This window comes from Myxine glutinosa, chromosome 6 (genome assembly GCF_964187855.1).
Source record: "Myxine glutinosa chromosome 6, kmMyxGlut1.1, whole genome shotgun sequence".
Taxonomy (NCBI): domain Eukaryota; kingdom Metazoa; phylum Chordata; class Myxini; order Myxiniformes; family Myxinidae; genus Myxine; species Myxine glutinosa.
The window spans coordinates 128,011,574-128,028,684 of record NC_136266.1 but is presented as its reverse complement, the minus strand read 5'-3'; the positions used below and the strand labels follow the sequence as shown (position 1 = coordinate 128,028,684).

At 39.9% G+C, this 17,111-nt stretch overlaps 1 protein-coding gene across 1 annotated transcript; it reads right to left on the bottom strand.

Moving 5' to 3' along the window:
- Positions 1 to 6,351: 6,351 nt before the first annotated feature.
- Positions 6,352 to 15,379, bottom strand: LOC137415592 (uncharacterized). The gene is made up of 9 exons (XM_078781069.1): positions 15,357 to 15,379; positions 14,490 to 14,823; positions 13,369 to 13,634; positions 12,489 to 12,735; positions 11,985 to 12,272; positions 10,238 to 11,033; positions 8,094 to 8,767; positions 6,569 to 7,682; positions 6,352 to 6,368 (listed from the first exon to the last, which is right to left on the bottom strand). The coding sequence occupies exons 1-9, from the start codon at positions 15,377 to 15,379 to the stop codon at positions 6,352 to 6,354; spliced, it is 3,759 nt and encodes a 1,252-aa protein (XP_078637195.1).
- Positions 15,380 to 17,111: the final 1,732 nt, after the last annotated feature.

The following is a 17,111-nucleotide window of genomic DNA, read 5'->3' as shown; positions in this document are numbered from 1 at the left end:
ACTACGGGAGCAGCAGGGGGGAGTCATGTTATTATCCTTATTATTATTGCCAATTATTATTACTATTACTTATGTTAGATTGGGCCATTGAAAGGATAAGAACATGTATGATATACATGTTCGATCAGGTCTTTGAAAGGATCAGATTATGCATGATTATAACATGTAAGATCAGGTCATTGAAAGGATTGGAACATGTATGATATTATAACATGTAAGATCAGGTCATTGAAAGGATCAGAACATGTATGACATTATAACATGGTAGATTAGGTCATTGAAAGGATCAGATTATGCATGACAATATGACATGTTAGATGAGGCCATTGGAAGGATCAGAACATGCATGATATGATAACATGTTAGATCAGGTCATTGAAAGGATGAGAACATGCATGATATTATAACATGTTTGATCAGGTCATTGAAAGGATCAGAACATGCATGATATTATAACATGTTAGATCAGGTCATTGAAAGGATCAGAACATGCATGATTTTATAACATATTAGATCAGGTCAATGAAAGGATCAGAACATGCATGATATTATAACATGTTAGATCAAGTCATTGAAAGGATCAGAACATGCATGATATTATAACATGTTAGATCAGGTCATTGAAAGGATCAGAACATGCATGACATTATAACATGTTAGATCAGGTCATTGAAAGGATCAGAACATGCATGATATTATAACATGTTAGATCAGGTCATTGAAAGGATCAGAACATGCATGACATTATAACATGTTAGATCAGGTCATTGAAAGGATCAGAAAATGCATGACATTATAACTTGTTAGATCAGGTCATTGAAAGGATCAGAACATGCATATTATAACATGTTAGATCAGGTCAAAGAAAGGATCAGAAAATGCATATTATAACATGTTAGATCAGGTGAATGAAAGGATCAGACTGTAAATGACATTGTAACATATTAGATCAGGTCAATGAAAGGATCAGAACATGCATGACATTATAACATGTTAGATCAGGTCATTGAAAGGATCAGAACATGCATATTATAACATATTAGATCAGGTCAATGAAAGGATCAGAACATGCATGACATTATAACATGTTAGATCAGGTCATTGAAAGGATCAGAACATGCATATTATAACATGTTAGATCAGGTCAAAGAAACGATCAGAAAGTGCATATTATAACATGTTAGATCAGGTGAATGAAAGGATCAGACTGTAAATGACATTGTAACATATTAGATCAGGTCAATGAAAGGATCAGAACATGCATGACATTATAACATGTTAGATCAGGTGAATAAAAGGATCAGACCGTGCATGACATTATAACATGTTAGATCAGGTGAATGAAAGGATCAGAAGTTGCCACACCATTTTAAACTCCTGATTGTAACATTTATTTCAGTTGGGATGTCAGGGTGGGGGACGAGACAATATCGCAATCCACAAAACCCCTTGAGGTCAATGTCAATAAGATCCCTCCTGTTGAAAAACGAGACCGAAGGAGGGATTAAAGGAGAATGTGTGTTGGCAAGAAAAGCATTCTCTGTGTGCCGGAAGGAACCGGGCTTGTTCGTGCGTGCTTTCTGAGAGAAAATTGTTGTGCAAACCATCTTCAGCCATATCACCTAGGTCCTAGGAGGACGATAAAACGTGATCAACCTTCAACAAGAGATAGGAATACATTATTATTCAGTTGAAAAGGGTTTGTGCTATTCATGTCCAGGTGTTGCACTAAAGTCTTACTGCCAATGGTGCTTTGACCATGAAATGCAGAGTCGGCATCACCACAAAAACTTACTTCATCCGTGTGTTTCGTTGTTGAGCAATGTACCAAGGAGTGGCTTTCATTTTCAGACAGCGGATCCACAAACCTCTGCAGCTCATTTACTTTTCTCTACGTAGGGAATTTTAAACAATAAAAAAGAAGTGCACCATGAATGTTTGTGTATGTCCAGAATCTATGTGCACACACCTTTACAGTGCATTCAGAAAGTATTCAGACCCTTTCACTTTTTTCACATTTTGTTATGTTGCAGCCTTATGCTGAAATCGTTTAAATTCATTTTTTCCCTCATCAATCTACACTCTATACCCCATAATGACAAAGAGAAAACAGGATTTTAGAAAGTTTTGAAAATTTATCAAAAAAAAAACGAACTGAAATATCACATTGACATAAGTATTCAGACCCTTAACTCAGTACTTAGTTGAAGCACCTTTGGCAGCGATTACAGCCTCGAGTCTTCTTGGGAATGACGCGACAAGCTTTGCACACCTGGATTTGGGGATTTTCTGCCATTCTTCTCTGCAGATCCTCTCAAGCTCTGTCAGGTTGGATGGAGACCGTCGGTGGACAGCCATTTTCAGGTCTCTCCAGAGATGTTCGATTGGGTTGAAGTCAGGGCTCTGGGTGGGCCACTCAAGGACCTTCACAGAGTTGTCCCTAAGCCACTCCTGCGTTGTCTTGGCTGTGTGCTTAGGGTCATTGTCCTGTTGGAAGGTGAACCTTCGGCCCAGTCTGAGGTCCTGAGCGCTCTGTTTCAGGTTTTCATTAAGGATATCTCTGTACTTTGCTCCGTTCATTGTTCCCTCAACCCTGACAAGTCCATCAGTCCCTGCTGCTGAAAAACACCCCCACAGCATGATGCTGCCACCACCATGCTTCACCGTTGGGATGGTATTGGGCAGGTGATGAGCGGTGCCTGGTTTCCTCCAGACATGACGCTGAGAATCTTGGTTTCATCAGACCACAGAATCTTGTTTCTCAAAATTCTGTGGTCATCAGAATGACTGTGTGTGTGTGTGTGTGTGTGTGTGTGTGTGTGTGTGTGTGTGTGTGTGTGTGTGTGTGTGTGTGTGTGTGTGTGTGTGTGTGTGTGTGTGCACGTATGTGTGTTCGTGTGGTTGTGAACAAGATACCTGGAAAAGTTCTGAACGATTTCGATGAAAGTTGGTGGGATGATTGCCCTTGGGATAAGGAAGAATTGATTCGTTTGTGGTGAAGCTCAGGATATTATTCCGGATCCAGGAATTTTTTTTGGGAATTTTTTTTCTGTTTTACTGCATTATAGCTTTTATTCTCATTCTTAAAAAATGATGTTTTTCTCCTCTAATTCCGCGATATATGAAAATAAATTCTCTGACAGGGCCTACTTTCTTTTTCAATTTATTGTTTTGGGGAGAGGGGATGTTAAACAAAACGTATTATTCCAACTTGACCCACGGCGAGAGTATGCGCTCTACTGAGTGGCGTTCTAGTTCTAAAGTTTAATTCTAATGTGCAATTCTAAAGTGTAATTCTAAAGTGCAATTCTAATGTGCAATTCTAATGTGCAATTCTAATGTGCAATTCCAAAGTGTAATTCTAAAGTGTAATTCTAATGTGCAATTCTAAAGGGTAATTCTAAAGTGCAATTCTAATGTGCAATTCTAAAGTGTAATTCTAATGTGCAATTCTAATGTGCAATTCTAATGTGCAATTCCAAAGTGTAATTCTAAAGTGCAATTCTAATGTGCAATTCTAATGTGCAATTCTAAAGTGTAATTCTAATGTGCAATTCTAATGTGCAATTCTAATGTGCAATTCTAAAGTGCAATTCTAATGTGCAATTCCAAAGTGTAATTCTAAAGTGTAATTCTAATGTGCAATTCTAATGTGCAATTCTAATGTGCAATTCTAATGTGCAATTCTAATGTGCAATTCTAATGTGCAATTCTAAAGTGCAATTCTAATGCGCAATTCCAAAGTGTAATTCTAAAGTGTAATTCTAAAGTGTAATTCTAAAGTGTAATTCTGAAGTGTAATTCTAAAGTGTAATTCTAATGTGCAATTCCAAAGTGTAATTCTAAAGTGTAATTCTAATGTGCAATTCTAATGTGCAATTCTAAAGTGTAATTCCAAAGTGTAATTCTAAAGTTTTATTCTAATGTGCAATTCTAATGTGTAATTCTAAAGTGCAATTCTAAAGTGTAATTCTAAAGTGCAATTCCAATGTGCAATTCTAAAGTGTAATTCTAAAGTGTAATTCTAACGTGGAATTCTAAAGTGTAATTCTGAAGTGTAATTCTAAAGAGCAATTCTAATGTGCAATTCTAATGTGCAATTCTAATGTGCAATTCTAAAGTGTAATTCCAAAGTGTAATTCTAAAGTGTAATTCTAAAGTGTAATTCTGAAGTGTAATTCTAAAGTGCAATTCTAATGTGAAATTCTAATGTGCAATTCTAATGTGCAATTCCAAAGTGTAATTCTAAAGTTTTATTCTAATGTGCAATTCTAATGTGCAATTCTAAAGTGCAATTCTAATGTGCAATTCTAAAGTGTAATTCTAAAGTGTAATTCTAACTTGGAATTCTAAAGTGTAATTCCAAAGTGTAATTCTGAAGTGTAATTCTAAAGTGTAATTCTAATGTGCAATTCTAATGTGCAATTCTAAAGTGCAATTCTAAAGTGTAATTCTAACGTGGAATTCTAAAGTGTAATTCCAAAGTGTAATTCTAAAGGATAATCTAAAGAAAAATTCCAAAGTGTCGCCATTGCTTTTTCTCTGTTCTTCCTCTGTTTTCTTCTGCTTTTCTTTCTCTTTTCTCCATGCTTCCTCGTATCTTTGTTTGCCATATTTTTCCTGCACTGCTTGCTCTCTGAACTGAACTCATCACAGATCCTCATCTTCATTTAATTCCTGTATCACAACTACTTCCTTTTGTCGAACCTCCTTGAGCAATGGCTGCTCCTTCTTCCCCGTTTTTTCTCTTCATTTTTCTGGCCACATCCAAACCTGTAAGAAATAAATGCAATTCTTGTCATTTTGAGAAACATGCATGCATGAATTTGGAAAAGAAGAATGGCATATTCCAAGCATTATCATGGGACATAAAACATGAATCCTGGATGTGTAACTTAAACAGGGTTAAAATGATGCATGTGGAAGTATGAAACCAAAACATAAAACAGGCAAATACTTTATCGAGTCACAAAAAAGGGAGAAGTCTTTGTGGAGATGAAAAGGTATGGAAGAAGGAAACTTTATCTGATTTCCCATTGAGAGGCTCAAACTTCATTGTGAATAGTTAAAGGTTTCACCAAAACAATAAACCCAGACCATAATTGTTGATTAAGCCCAAAACAATTATGCTAAATGCAGAGGATCTATTCAGAGGAGTTGTAGAATGGCCGAGAGGTATGCACACTCACCTCCAAGCTGTCTCGACTAGGTTTGAATCTCGATCGAGCTACAAACTGTTTAGTTGTTTCATGGGCATGGAACGGCATGTGATGCATCAAAGTGTGTGCCTTACTTCGGATTGACGTTAACTGGCATGTGTCTAAAACCGCTTTTCCCTTGAATCCTTTATTAATATTTTTCCTTTGTAATCTGCTCTAAATTTTCTCCAAATTTTCTTGTTATTTATCTTGGAGTTAAATTTCTTTTCCTCGGAATAAAGTGTTTTCTAGTCACTTTTCATCGGACTGCCCACAGCCTATATGATGAACTGCTTCGTGGAAGGTAGCTCAAATCACCCCAAGCTAATTGAGAGTGGGATTGTAAAAATTTGGTTTTTCTAACAACTAATTTTAATGATCATCCAGGTGCATACACAATGACTTCTGTATGGATACATTATTAGTCATGCCAGACGTCACCAAATGGAAGGTTTGTTTAGTGCCTGTCTGGCTTCCAGTACAGCAAAATATTTGTCTGTTCTCAACACTTCTGACGCACATAAAAATGGGACACGATGCAAGTGAAGAAAACGTAGTTTAAACAAAATCAGGAATAATTTGAAATAAAAGGAAAGAATCTTGTCAACTTACATTTAAACCGTTTATGATGTTTTCCCCAGGTGTTCGGGTGGAGGTGGGGATCTGAACTCTCGCTGAGGGGCCTTTGAAAAAAATAATAGAAATATGAAAGATTAATGCATTGATATCTTCATCAGTTGGGCAGGAAAGGGCACAGAAGGAAATGCAATACGGGAACAGGTAATAGATGAGAAGATAAATCAGGTGATTTAATCCAATAGAGGAGTTAAATTTCTTGTTATTTATCTTGCATGGCGATGACCATGTCAATAAGTTATCTTTCCCAGCAAAATAATAACTACCTCCCCAATTAAGGATATTCTCATTCATCAAAGGAAGTATTTACAGCAATGCCTAAAAAAGATGAAGCACCAAAATTTATTTCAACTTGACGTATTGATCTTGGGGTTGGCTGAAGTTTTCACCCATTATGTTCATACCAACTTCTCCAAAGTAATGAAGAGTGCTTACCTGTTGAACACTGTAACATTTCTTTTCTTGAGGCTGCCGCCACCAGACATTACTGTGAAACTTCTGTCCCTGGTGGAACCCTTCAACACTGTGCTCTTTCTGTTGTTGACGCTGCAGAAACTCATTCTGTTTATTCTGGTGTACCTCCCCTCGTTCTCTTTTTCCAAGCTCTTCATCACTTTTCCTCTGCTCTTCCATTTTCTTTTGTTCTTCCTTTTCTTGTTGTATGTGTTTTTCTTCCGTTCGTCTATGTCTCTGTTCTCTTCGTTTCTGTGCTCTTTTTAAACATTTTCCGTGACTCCATTCTTCCATCTGTTCTCTTTGTATTTCTTCTATTTGTCTCTGTTTTTCTTCCTGTTCAATTTCCCTCTGTTTCTGCTCCTGCTCTATTTGTCTCTGTTTCTGTTCCTCCTGTTCTCTTTGTCTCTGTTTCTCTTCCTGTTCGATTGCTCTCTGTTTCTGCTCCTGCTCTATTTGTCTCTGTTTCTGCTCCTGCTCTATTTGTCTCTGTTTCTGTTCCTCCTGCTCTATTTGTCTCTGTTTCTGTTCCTCCTGTTCTCTTTGTCTCTGTTTCTCTTCCTGTTCGATTGCTCTCTGTTTCTCTTCCTGTTCAATTTCCCTCTGTTTCTGCTCCTGCTCTATTTCCCTCTGTTTTTGCTCCTGTTCTCTTTGTCTCTGTTTCTGCTCCTGCTCTATTTGTCTCTGTTTCTGCTCCTGTTCTCTTTGTCTCTGTTTCTGCTCCTGCTCTATTTCTGTCTGTTCAAATTCTCTTTGTTTCTGGTCCTCCTGTTCTCTTTGTCTCTGTTTCTCTTCCTGTTCAATTTCCCTCTGTTTCTGCTCCTGTTCTCTTTGTCTCTGTTTTTCTTCCTGTTCGATTGCTTTCTGTTTTTGCTCCTGTTCTCTTTGTCTCTGTTTCTGCTCCTGCTCTATTTGTCTCTGTTTCTGCTCCTGCTCTATTTGTCTCTGTTTCTCTTCCTCCTCTATTTCTCTCTGTTCAAATTCTCTCTGTTTTTCTTCTTGTTCCATTTCTCTCTGTTTCTCTTCCTGTTCAATTTCCCTCTGTTTCTGCTCCTGTTCTATTTGTCTCTTTTTCTGTTCCTCCTGTTCTCTTTGTCTCTCTTTTTCTTCCTGTTTGGTTGCTCTCTGTTTTTGCTCCTGTTCTCTTTGTCTCTGTTTCTGCTCCTGCTCTATTTGTCTTTGTTTCTGCTCCTGTTCTCTTTGTCTCTGTTTCTGCTCCTGCTCTATTTCTCTCTGTTCAAATTCTCTTTGTTTCTGTTCCTCCTGCTCTATTTGTCTCTTTTTATCTTCCTGTTCAATTTCCCTCTGTTTCTGCTCCTGCTCTATTTTTCTCTGTTTCTGTTCCTCCTGTTCTTTTTGTCTCTTTTTCTCTTCCCGTTCAATTTCCCTCTGTTTCTGCTCATGCTCTATTTGTCTCTGTTTCTGCTCCTGCTCTATTTGTCTCTGTTTCTGTTCCTCCTGTTCTCTTTGTCTCTGTTTTTCTTCCTGTTCGATTGCTCTCTCTTTTTGCTCCTGTTCTCTTTGTCTCTGTTTCTGCTCCTGCTCTATTTGTCTCTGTTTCTGCTCCTGCTCTATTTGTCTCTGTTTCTGTTCCTCCTGTTCTCTTTGTCTCTTTTTCTCTTCCCGTTCAATTTCCCTCTGTTTCTGCTCATGCTCTATTTGTCTCTGTTTCTGCTCCTGCTCTATTTGTCTCTGTTTCTGTTCCTCCTGTTCTCTTTGTCTCTGTTTCTCTTCCTGTTCGATTGCTCTCTGTTTCTCTTCTTGTTCGATTTCTCTCTGTTTCTCTTCCTGCTCTATTTGTCTCTGTTTCTGCTCCTGCTCTATTTGTCTCTGTTTCTGTTCCTCCTGTTCTCGTTGTCTCTCTTTTTCTTCCTGTTTCGTTGCTCTCTGTTTCTGCTCCTGCTCTATTTGTCTCTGTTTCTGCTCCTGTTCTCTTTGTCTCTGTTTCTGCTCCTGCTCTATTTGTCTATGTTTCTGCTCCTGCTCCATTTGTCTCTGTTTCTGCTCCTGCTCTATTTGTCTCTGTTTCTGCTCCTGTTCAATTTCCCTCTGTTCCTGCTCCTGCTCTATTTGTCTCTGTCTTTCTTCTTGTTCGATTTCTCTGTGTTTCTCTTCCTGTTCGATTGCTCTCTGTTTTTGCTCCTGCTCTATTTGTCTCTGTTTCTGCTCCTGCTCTATTTGTCTCTGTTTTTGCTCCTGCTCTATTTGTCTCTGTTTTTTCTCCTGCTCTATTTGTCTCTGTTTCTCTTCCTGTTCTCTTTGTCTCTGTTTCTGCTCCTGCTCTATTTGTCTCTGTTTCTGTTCCTCCTGTTCTCTTTGTCTCTGTTTTTCTTCCTGTTCAATTTCCCTCTGTTTCTGCTCCTGCTCTATTTGTCTCTGTTTCTGCTCCTGTTCTATTTGTCTCTGTTTCTGCTCCTGCTCTATTTGTCTCTGTTTCTCTTCCTCCTCTATTTCTCTCTGTTCAAATTCTCTCTGTTTTTCTTCTTGTTCAATTTCCCTCTGTTTCTGCTCCTGCTCTATTTGTCTCTGTTTCTGCTCCTGCTCTATTTGTCTCTGTTTCTGCTCCTGCTCTATTTGTCTCTGTTTCTGCTCCTGCTCTATTTGTCTCTGTTTCTGCTCCTGCTCTATTTGTCTCTGTTTCTGCTCCTGCTCTATTTGTCTCTGTTTCTGCTCCTGCTCTATTTGTCGCTGTTTCTGCTCCTGTTCAATTTCCCTCTGTTTCTGCTCCTGCTCTATTTGTCTCTGTTTCTGCTCCTGCTCTGTTTTTCTCTGTTTCTGTTCCTCCTGCTCTCTTTGTCTCTGTTTCTGCTCCTGCTCTATTTGTCTCTGTTTTTGCTGCTGCTCTATTTGTCTCTGTTTCTGCTCCTGCTCTATTTGTCTCTGTTTCTGCTCCTGCTCTATTTCTCTCTGTTTTTCTTCTTGTTCGATTTCTCTCTGTTTCTCTTCCTGTTCGATTGCTCTCTGTTTTTGCTCCTGCTCTATTTGTCTCTGTTTCTGCTCCTGCTCTATTTGTCTCTGTTTCTCTTCCTCCTCTATTTCTCTCTGTTCAAATTCTCTCTGTTTTTCTTCTTGTTCTGTTTCCCTCTGTTTTTCTTCTTGTTCTGTTTCTCTCTGGTTATCTTCCTGTTCAATTTCCCTCTGTTTTTGCTCCTGCTCTATTGCTCTCTGTTTTTTCTCCTGCTCTATTTGTCTCTGTTTCTGCTCCTGCTCAATTTGTCTCTGTTTCTGCTCCTGCTCTATTTGTCTCTGTGTCTCTTCCTCTATTTCTCTCTGTTTTTCTTCTTGTTCGATTTCTCTCTGTTTCTCTTCCTCCTCTATTTCTCTCTGTTCAAATTCTCTCTGTTTATCTTCCTGTTCAATTTCCCTCCGTTTCTGCTCCTGCTCTATTTGTCTCTGTTTCTGCTCCTGCTCTATTTGTCTCTGTTTCTGTTCCTCCTGTTCTCTTTGTCTCTGTTTCTCTTCCTGTTCAATTTCCCTCTGTTTCTGTTCCTGCTCTATTTGTCTCTGTTTCTGCTCCTGCTCTATTTGTCTCTGTTTCTGCTCCTGCTCTATTTGTCTCTGTTTCTGCTCCTGCTCTATTTGTCTCTGTTTCTGCTCCTGCTCTATTTGTCTCTGTTTCTGCTCCTGCTCTATTTGTCTCTGTTTCTGCTCCTGCTCTATTTGTCTTTGTTTCTGCTCCTGCTCTATTTGTCTCTGTTTCTGCTCTTGCTCTATTTGTCTCTGTTTCTGCTCTTGCTCTATTTGTCTCTGTTTCTCTTCCTCCTGTTCTCTTTGTCTCTCTTTTTCTTCCTGTTCGATTGCTCTCTGTTTTTGCTGCTGCTCTATTTGTCTCTGTTTCTGCTCCTGCTCTATTTGTCTCTGTTTCTGCTCCTGCTCTATTTGTCTCTGTTTCTCTTCCTCCTCTATTTCTCTCTGTTCAAATTCTCTCTGTTTTTCTTCTTGTTCGATTTCTCTCTGTTTCTCTTCCTGTTCAATTTCTCTGTGTATTTGCTGCTGCTCTATTTGTCTCTGTTTCTGTTCCTGCTCTATTTGTCTCTGTTTCTCTTCCTCTATTTCTCTCTGTTTTTCTTCTTGTTCGATTTCTCTCTGTTTCTCTTCCTGTTCAATTTCCCTCTGTTTTTGCTCCTGCTCTATTGCTCTCTGTTTTTTCTCCTGCTCTATTTGTCTCTGTTTCTGCTCCTGCTCAATTTGTCTCTGTTTCTGCTCCTGCTCTATTTGTCTCTGTGTCTCTTCCTCTATTTCTCTCTGTTTTTCTTCTTGTTCGATTTCTCTCTGTTTCTCTTCCTCCTCTATTTCTCTCTGTTCAAATTCTCTCTGCTTTTCTTCTTGTTCGATTTCTCTCTGTTTCTCTTCCTGTTCAATTTCCCTCTGTTTCTGCTCCTGCTCTATTTGTCTCTGTTTCTGCTCCTGCTCTATTTGTCTCTGTTTCTGCTCCTGCTCTATTTGTCTCTGTTTCTGTTCCTCCTGTTCTCTTTGTCTCTGTTTCTCTTCCTGTTCAATGTGCCTCTGTTTCTGCTCCTGTTCAATTTCCCTCTGTTTCTGCTCCTGCTCTATTTGTCTCCGTTTCTCTTCCTGTTCTCTTTGTCTCTGTTTCTGCTCCTGCTCTATTTGTCTCTGTGTCTCTTCCTCTATTTCTCTCTGTTTTTCTTCTTGTTCGATTTCTCTCTGTTTCTCTTCCTCCTCTATTTCTCTCTGTTCAAATTCTCTCTGCTTTTCTTCTTGTTCGATTTCTCTCTGTTTCTCTTCCTGTTCAATTTCCCTCTGTTTCTGCTCCTGCTCTATTTGTCTCTGTTTCTGCTCCTGCTCTATTTGTCTCTGTTTCTGCTCCTGCTCTATTTGTCTCTGTTTCTGTTCCACCTGTTCTCTTTGTCTCTGTTTTTCTTCCTGTTCGATTGCTCTCTGTTTTTGCTCCTGTTCTATTTGTCTCTGTTTCTGCTCCTGCTCTATTTGTCTCTGTTTCTGCTCCTGCTCTATTTGTCTCTGTTTTTCTTCTTGTTCGATTTCTCTCTGTTTCTCTTCCTGTTCAATTTCCCTCTGTTTCTGCTCCTGCTCTATTTGTCTCTGTTTCTGCTCCTGCTCTGTTTTTCTCTGTTTCTGTTCCTCCTGCTCTCTTTGTCTCTGTTTCTGCTCCTGCTCTATTTGTCTCTGTTTTTGCTGCTGGTCTATTTGTCTCTGTTTCTGCTCCTGCTCTATTTCTCTCTGTTTTTCTTCTTGTTTGATTTCTCTCTGTTTCTCTTCCTGTTCGATTGCTCTCTGTTTTTGCTCCTGCTCTATTTGTCTCTGTTTCTGCTCCTGCTCTATTTCTCTCTGTTTTTCTTCTTGTTTGATTTCTCTCTGTTTCTCTTCCTGTTCGATTGCTCTCTGTTTTTGCTCCTGCTCTATTTGTCTCTGTTTCTGCTCCTGCTCTATTTCTCTCTGTTTTTCTTCTTGTTCGATTTCTCTCTGTTTATCTTCCTGTTCGATTGCTCTCTGATTTTGCTCCTGCTCTATTTGTCTCTGTTTCTGCTCCTGCTCTATTTGTCTCTGTTTCTGCTCCTGCCCTATTTGTCTCTGATTCTCTTCCTCCTCTATTTCTCTCTGTTCTAATTCTCTCTGTTTTTCTTCTTGTTCTGTTTCTCTCTGTTTCTCTTCCTGTTCAATTTCCCTCTGTTTCTGCTCCTGTTCTCTTTGTCGCTGTTTTTCTTCCTGTTCGATTGCTCTCTGTTTTTGCTCCTGCTCTATTTGTCTCTGTTTTTTCTCCTGCTCTATTTGTCTCTGTTTCTGCTCCTGCTCTGTTTGTCTCTGATTCTCTTCCTCCTCTATTTGTCTCTGTTCTAATTCTCTCTGTTTTTCTTCTTGTTCTGTTTCTCTCTGTTTCTCTTCCTGTTCAATTTCCCTCTGTTTCTGCTCCTGCTCTATTTGTCTCTGTTTCTGCTCCTGCTCTATTTGTCTCTGTTTCTGCTCCTGCTCTATTTGTCTCTGTTTCTGCTCCTGCTCTATTTGTCTCTGTTTATGGTCCTGCTCTATTTGTCTCTGTTTCTGCTCCTGCTCTATTTGTCTTTGTTTCTGCTCCTGCTCTATTTGTGTCTGTTTCTGCTCCTGCTCTATTTGTCTCTGTTTCTGCTCCTGCTCTATTTGTCTCTGTTTCTGCTCCTGCTCTATTTGTGTCTGTTTCTGTTCCTCCTGTTCTCTTTGTCTCTGTTTTTCTTCCTGTTCGATTGCTCTCTGTTTTTGCTCCTGTTCTATTTGTCTCTGTTTCTGTTCCTCCTGTTCTCTTTGTCTCTGTTTTTCTTCCTGTTCGATTGCTCTCTGTTTCTGCTCCTGCTCTATTTGTCTCTGTTTCTTCTCCTGTTCTCTTTGTCTCTGTTTCTGCTCCTGCTCTATTTGTCTTGGTTTCTTCTCATGTTCAATATCCCTTCGTTTCTGCTCCTGTTCTATTTGTTTCTGTTTCTGCTCCTGCTCTATTTGACTGTGTTTCTTCTCCTGCTCTATTTGTCTCTGTTTCTGCTCATGTTCTCTTTGTCTCTGTTTCTGCTCCTGCTCTATTTGTCTCTGTTTCTTCTCCTGCTCTATTTGTCTCTGTTTCTGCTCCTGTTCTCCTTGTCTCTGTTTTTGCTCCTGCTCTATTTGTCTCTGTTTCTTCCCCTGTTCAATTTCCCTCTGTTTCTGCTCCTGTTCTCTTTGTCTCTGTTTTTGCTCCTGCTCTATTTGTCTCTGTTTCTTCTCCTGCTCTATTTGTCTCTGTTTCTGCTCATGTTCTCTTTGTCTCTGTTTCTCCTCCTGCTCTATTTGTCTCTGTTTCTTCTCCTGCTCTATTTGTCTCTGTTTCTGCTCATGTTCTCTTTGTCTCTGTTTCTGCTCCTGTTCTCCTTGTCTCTGTTTCTGCTCCTGCTCTATTTGTCTCTGTTTCTGCTCATGTTTTCTTTGTCTCTGTTTCTGCTCCTGTTCTCTTTGTCTCTGATTCTGCTCCTGCTCTATTTGTCTCTGGTTCTGCTCATGTTCTCTTTGTCTCTGTTTCTGCTCCTGGTCTATTTGTCTCTGTTTCTTCTCCTGCTCTATTTGTCTCTGTTTCTGCTCATGGTCTCTTTGTCTCTGTTTCTGCTCCTGTTCTCTTGGTCTCTGTTTTTCCTCCTGGTCTCTTGGTCTCTGTTTATCCTCCTGCTCTATTTGTCTCTGTTTCTTCTTCTGCTCTATTTGTCTCTGTTTCTGCTCCTGTTCTCTTTGTCTCTGTTTCTGCTCTATTTGTCTCTGTTTCTGCTCCTGGTCTCTTGGTCTCTGTTTTTCCTCCTGCTCTATTTGTCTCTGTTTCTTCTCCTGGTCTCTTGGTCTCTGTTTATCCTCCTGCTCTATTTGTCTCTGTTTCTTCTCCTGCTCTATTTGTCTCTGTTTCTGCTCATGTTCTCTTTGTCTCTGTTTCTGCTCCTGTTGTCTTTGTCTCTGTTTCTTCTCTATTTGTCTCTGTTTCTGCTCCTGGTCTCTTGGTCTCTGTTTTTCCTCCTGCTCTATTTGTCTCTGTTTCTGCTCATGTTCTCTTTGTCTCTGTTTCTGCTCCTGTTCTCTTTGTCTCTGTTTCTGCTCTATTTGTCTCTGTTTCTGCTCATGTTCTCTTTGTCTCTGTTTCTGCTCCTGCTCTATTTGTCTCTGTTTCTTCTCCCACTCTATTTGTCTCTGTTTCTGCTCCTGGTCTCTTGGTCTCTGTTTTTCCTCCTGCTCTATTTGTCTCTGTTTCTTCTCCTGCTCTATTTGTCTCTGTTTCTTCTCCCGCTCTATTTGTGTCTGTTTCTGCTCCTGGTCTCTTGGTCTCTGTTTTTCCTCCTGCTCTATTTGTCTCTGTTTCTTCTCCTGCTCTATTTGTCTCTGTTTCTGCTCATGTTCTCTTTGTCTCTGTTTCTGCTCCTGTTCTCTTTGTCTCTGTTTCTGCTCCTGTTCTCTTTGTGTCTGTTTCTGCTCTATTTGTCCCTGTTTCTGCTCATGTTCTCTTTGTCTCTGTTTCTGCTCCTGCTCTATTTGTCTCTGTTTCTTCTCCTGCTCTATTTGTCTCTGTTTCTGCTCCTGTTCTCTTTGTCTCTGTTTCTGTTCCTGCTCTATTGGTGTCTGTTCGATTTCTCTTTGTTTTTCCTCCTGTTGTATTTGGCTCTGTCCTATTTGTTTCTGTTTTTCTTCTTGTTGTATTTGTCTCTGTTTTTCCTCTTTATGCTTTATCTCCTGCTCTTGTTGTAATGCCTTCAATTCTTGGAATTGTGCCCGTTCCCACTCCACTTCGCCTTGCTTTATTTTCTCTATTGTGAGCTCTTCTCTTCTCAGCTCTTCTTCATGCTTTTTCATCTGCTCTTCCTCTAATTTCTTCTGCCTTTCTTTCAGTTTTGTCCATACGTCCTCATATATTTGTTTGACATCTTTTTCCTGCACTGGTTGCCCTCCGAGCTGAACTAATGGTGGATCCTCCTCTTCATTTAATCCCTGTATCACAACTGCTTCCTCTTGTCGAACCTCCTTGAGTAACGGCCGCTCCTTCTTTCCCTTTTTGTTCTCTTCATTTTTCTGGCCACATCGAAAACTGCAAGAAATAAAGACAATTCTTGTCAGTTCAAGAAAAATGCATGATTCTGGAAAAGAAGATAGGCATATTCCAAATGTGTTGCATTATTATGGGATATAAAACATTAATCCTGGATGTGTAACTTGAATAGGGTTAAAAGGATGCATGTGGAATTATGAAACCAAAATATAAAACAGACTAATACTTTATCGAGGAACAAAAAAGGGAGAAGACTTTGTGAAGACGAAAAGGTTTGGAAGAAGTAAACTTTATCTGATTTCCCTTTGAGAGGCTCAAACTTCATGGTGAATAGTTAAAGGTTTCACAAAAATAATGAACCCAGACGGCCAGACCATAATTGCTAATTAAGCCCAAAACAATTACGCTAAATGCAGAGGATCTATTCAGAGGAGTTGTAGGATGGCCGAGAGGTATGCACCCTCACCTCTCAACTGTATAGCCTCGGCTTGAATCCCGATCGAGATACAAACTGCCATCCAGTTATTTCATGGACATGGACGGCATGTGATGCATCAAAGTGTGTGCCGCACCTCGGATTGACGCTAACTGCCATGCGTCTAAAACCGCTTTTCCCTTAAATCCTTTATTCATGTTTTTCTGATTTTGGGGGGTAACTCCCCCGGGCAACCTCCCCTCCCCCCTGTAGACTCTCAAAGGGGCAGATTTTTAAATTCTGTGAACAAACCTTGGTACATATGGGTGGTGATGATGAAGGATGTGGTGAAGTTTCATCAAAATCATGTGTGTAGTTTCAGAGGAAACAGCAAATCCACTTTTTGGGGGGGTCAAACCTGGATCCACTTTGACGCCGTGTAGACCCCCTTAGACCTCGAATTATTTTTAATGCTGTGAACATTAGTCACAACACAACAAATATCATTTGTGCCAAATTTGGTCACAATCCCATCGGCGGTTTCGGAGAAGAAATTTCAAGTGTTTCCGGACTGATTGACGGACGACGCGCCATCGCATAAGCTCCCCTGAACTTTGTTCCAGGTGAGCTAAAAATGAGGGTGGAAGAAAAAAAACATGAGGGCTTCAGCCGACATTCCACAATATATTCAGGGATGGTTGTGGACACCTATTACTAATTATTATTAACGACACCAACTAATATTAAGGGAAACGAGGGAAGGGCGGGGCCATGCCTGTCAATCATCCTGGCAGAGCGGGACAATCACTTCTGTATGATTATGGGTGTGGTTAACAGTGGCATATGACCACTATCAATTGTATAATAACACTATTTAATGTGGTGTTTTCACACACAATCGACAATAAATTTCACAGTGCAATCCAAATAAAATTCTCGAGAATGTAAATACATATTTTTTAAGTCCAGAAAAAGGTAATAAAAAACTCTTCAAAATGTAAAAGGATGTAGGGATGGTATGCCAAATAGTATGGAAACAAGGTAGGGATGATCACAATAAATTGTCATGTGAAACTATCCCTTTATCCTTATTTGAATTTCCCTTTCAATTTGCAAATGATGATAAGCCTGAAATCTGGATAGGCGGCTTCAGTTGATGTTTATATACAGTATATGCAGTATATGTATTGTTGTGGTTCTAGGAATAAACCCTGAAAGTAATTGCACCCAACATACAGGTCCCTCAGCGTAGTTATTTCCATAATGTTAGGTTAGGGCAGTCCCTTCCCCTGGCGTCGTTGGTGAGAATGTGATACAATGCATTGGTGAGGTTTAGAGGTTAACTAGATAGTTAACTAGAAGATGAAATGTAGTAATGCCACAGCGTGGATTAACCATAAAACAAGTAATTATAGACATGGCAACAGTTTATCATAGCTTCCTTTTCTTACTCTCTAAGAACTTTAGATTACATCATCACATAATCTCATGTCCAGACTGGAGGTCTGCGAACTCTGGCATCCCGGCCGACCGGCACAGATTCTGATGTGTCTTGAGCTGGTGGTGCCGTGATGCCAGGAAGGAGTGGTTGCTCGGTATCATCTCTTTCATTTTCTTGGCAGGCAGATGCTAAATGAGAAGCATTCCAGAACCGTCCATCGGACAGTTTGTTCGTGTGAGATCCTCTTCGCTCCATAACTTGGAGAGGTGCTGAAAATTCAGATTGTCCCTTTCGGAGGATGCCAGGTTTCCTCACTCGGATGAAGGAGCCACATTCAAAGTTCACATCCTTTGTCCCTCGCCGTTTGTCTGTGTACGCCTTTTGCTTGTTCTGCTTTTCTTGTACTGTGAGTGCTGTGTCTTTGCGTGACGGTGTGTTGGCCTTTGGCATCTGTAACCCAGATACATGAAG